Source organism: Eucyclogobius newberryi, unplaced genomic scaffold (assembly GCF_026437365.1).
Source record: "Eucyclogobius newberryi isolate DKJ021-1_F unplaced genomic scaffold, fEucNew1.0.hap1 SCAF_8, whole genome shotgun sequence".
In the NCBI taxonomy this organism is placed as follows: Eukaryota; Metazoa; Chordata; class Actinopteri; order Gobiiformes; family Gobiidae; genus Eucyclogobius; species Eucyclogobius newberryi.
In genome coordinates, this window is record NW_027316500.1 from 22,740,749 (window position 1) to 22,744,300 (window position 3,552).

At 40.6% G+C, this 3,552-nt stretch overlaps 1 protein-coding gene across 1 annotated transcript; it reads right to left on the minus strand.

The window, feature by feature from the left end:
* bnip4 (BCL2 interacting protein 4) lies at positions 1–3,176 on the minus strand. Its single transcript, XM_072436654.1, has 6 exons — positions 3,007–3,176; positions 2,532–2,703; positions 2,308–2,368; positions 2,118–2,224; positions 569–718; positions 1–439 (listed from the first exon to the last, which is right to left on the minus strand). Exons 1-6 carry the CDS (start codon positions 3,047–3,049, stop codon positions 400–402), a joined length of 573 nt encoding a protein of 190 aa, XP_072292755.1. The 5' UTR covers positions 3,050–3,176; the 3' UTR covers positions 1–399.
* Between the last annotated feature and the right edge of the window lie 376 nt (positions 3,177–3,552).

Sequence of the window (3,552 nt, forward strand, 5' to 3'; positions counted from 1 at the left end):
TGTATTCACTTGTTTATTATTTTGACCAAAGTTCAATAAAATTTTAATTGTGTTCATTTGCATGTCATTCGACTAAATGCTTACAGAATGCATATTTTATTGTTTTATATAGAACGTTAACAATTATAAGGACCATAAATGTTCTTAATACACAGTACATTAAAAGAACAATCAGCAACTGTAAAATAACACACTCAACTAATGATCCCTTTCACAATGTTTCTTACAATCTTCATAAAAATATATATTTGATTTATATCCAGCCCAGACACATCAGTATAAAAAGTAGCAACAGTCATCATGCTGAGTAGCTTCATGCTTTCCTTTGGAACCGATGGTCAGTGTAGCTCCTCTTTTTCCTCTGGAGCCTCACAAAGTCCAGTTTTAAGGCAGACCAAACTAGATGTTATGGGAAGTAAGGCGCTTTCCAATGTATATCCTTAACCACAAGGAAAACCTGTTAGTACATGCATGTTGATTTGTTTTCTAAATGAGAATAAATCTAGCTATTTTTGGTTCCATGCGGCGTAGCATATTCATATTGTTCATTAGGTGTGACTTTGCTTACCCTAGTCCAACAGCCAGAATGTGGGAAATGATTAATGACGGCAGAAACAGCTTCAGAAAGTCAGCTGAGAGAATGCCTCCCTTCTTCATGACACTGGTGTTCCTGATGCTGAGAGAGGTCGTGCGCTTGGGGTGCTTCAGTAGGAACTCCCTACAGAGAGACACATTAATTTTTCATTGGTGTGAATAAATTATAATAAATGGTGGGCTGATTAATGTCACATTGCCCTCTTTGCAGATACAGACGCCTTACGCTTATGAATTGCAAATAGAAAAGCCCAAATTATATTATTATACACTAGTAATCAAATACTGAACATGTACCTCCTGTTGACATAAAACTACAGTGTTGAGTTAATGATTTTGGCCTAGATTAAGACCGGGCAATATGACGACTCACTATTTTGTTGATATTGTAATTCAGTGATTTTATGCTTAATACGCTTTTCCATACCCACTCCTCCCCTTAGCCAGCCTTGACCATGCTCTGAGTGACTGACAGGTGAATGTAACCAATCACAGCAAAGTATAAGTGTACAATAACTCTCAGAAGCGGCAGATGGTTTCAGTTACTTCTTAATGTGTAAACATTTTCAAAACAATAACTTTACTTTTAAAACCAGAGAAAGGTAATTTGGGGAAAACATATCTTTACTAATTTCAGTACCCAGTTTCAACTGTCTCCTCTGAGGTTTGAACCTGGAATCTATTGATCCTCAGGCAGATTTTCATGACTTTGGTATGGGTGTTCCCTCATTATAATACAGGGAGCCCAGGGCCATGGAGCCCACGCCTACTCATTGGAGCGCAAACGTCCTGGTTTGGCACAAAGTGTACCCATTGACGGCTGGACACCACATGACCTGGATTTACAGGCTTCTGTTTTTACAAAATCACCTCCTTAACTCCTCTGTCAAACCGACTCTTCTCCCTGCTGCTCTATAAAAGCCACAAACCATTCGTTTGAAGACAGTGAGGGGAAGATTCTAAGCAGGGAGAAGGGTTGGTTCAAAAAAGGAGTTAAGGGGATGTTTTTTTAAACAGAAATGGTGGTTTAAAGTTCCATTTACCGGATGTTTCCACCTGCGTTTTGAAGCCTTGGATAGGAAACAGACCAGTAAAATGCTAATCAGGTACACATCGGTGATGGGGAGCTGCGGTCAGTGAACAATAGGATTGTTATGGCCAATTACAGGGCTGTTAGGGTAACAAAGAAGAATAGTTTTAAGGGAAAATTAACAGTATAAATAGTTTAACAGAAAGCCGCAGCTGGAGGGCAGGGCTTATGCAGCTCTGCAGTAGGAGACATGTCTGAATTCTCAGAGCAGGTTTGCAGATTGAAAAAGTTGAACCATCTTGTTTTTTCAAAGATGAATACAATTGAATATTTTTCTACAATGATTCTCCTCAATATTACATAGTGCCATAATTGAATGGCAAATGAAAGTTGAAAATTGTGATCTCTGTTCAAAAATGAAACAGGATTTCCTTTTCTGTTTGTCATACTGCACACCTCAGCCTTATTAAAACAGCCATGTCAGCGCACATACTTGGGTGGCTTATTTTCTGGTCGACTGGACCAATCCAAAGTCCAGTCAGCATTTTTTTTCAGCAGGTTGTCTACTTCTTGTCTTCTTTCTTGTAAGTCTTCATCCGACTGAAAAAAATGAAAATTAATAAATGATAAAAGCTTGATGATATTATTGTCATGTCTTGACTCAAGCAATATTGAAACACTACCTGTGTGCTGTTTCCTTCAGAGCCTCTCCACACCAGGAGAGGGGTCTGGGCTCGGAGTGGGCTATAAATAGGAAATGCACAATTTTGAAAAAAGGCCAAATTATTACATTCTTGCCTAATATCCTGTTAGCTCTGTAAACACACCCGGAATGCTCTTTGTCGACTCTATTCAAAGCAGTAACAGAAAATGTCCTCAACAGCAGAGCCTAAACAGCAGAACAAACCTGTTACATTGTGAGCTTCCTCTGGAGCTGCTCCTTCCTGACTCATGCTGTGCCTCCTGCAACATTCTCTCCAGGTCCACTTCCTGACTGTAGGTTGGGACTTGTTCGTGACTCTCGTGAAGACTACTCGATTGAGAACTGCTGCCACCGAAATGCAGCTCAACCCAAGATCCTGAAATCAAATAAACCAGTTGGATTCATAGCAGATCCCGGACAGTAGTGGGCAGCAATGGTGCAGGTGCATCAACAAGCGCACTGCTACTTGAAAGGTGCATTGAATCTAGAATAAACTAATCGTTCTTCATAATTGGTTGATCCAAAAAGGTGTTCGTAAGTTTAATTTAGATTTCAACAAACATAGAGTAGCCTATTTACATGTCATCCCAGTGTGTGTTGTTTCATATGGTCAGTGTTTGTGGTTAGTTCAGGCCACAGTTCAAAAAGCTAGCTGCTATAACTAAACATAAAACATTACCTTGCAAACCCTCGTCGGATGAACCGTCCTTTAGAAGCGACATCGCGGTGTGGAACTGTGGGGATTCTCTTTGTTCCGCAGTTAAGACGTAAATAGAGCGAACCTGTGGCGAAATCTCCCCGTCGCCAGCAGCAGCTTCACAATAACAATGACGCAACGTGGTGTTTATCTGAAAGCTGATTGGCTCGTGCAGGACGGTACGCTCTCACGTCTCCGCCCCCTGGTCCGCTCTCTGCTGCACCCCTGCGGGGCCTCTGCGGGACCCCTGCGGGACTCCCACCTCGAGGACCACGTCAGGACAATTATAGGACTGCCCCCAAAGATAAAGTAAGTCATTCACAAGTCTGAAACAAAGCTCATATAAAATACAATTACTGGTCTGTGCATTTTGTGTGTTTTCAACTCATTATTTTGTATGGTCTGAACTCATTTATACCAGGTTGTAGGTGAAGTCTTAACATTATTCACTTATTACAGCAGGTTGGCTAAAGGTTTGTTAACTGTGTAAAGAGAAATAATAAAGTACAATGTAAATGTACCTAAAAT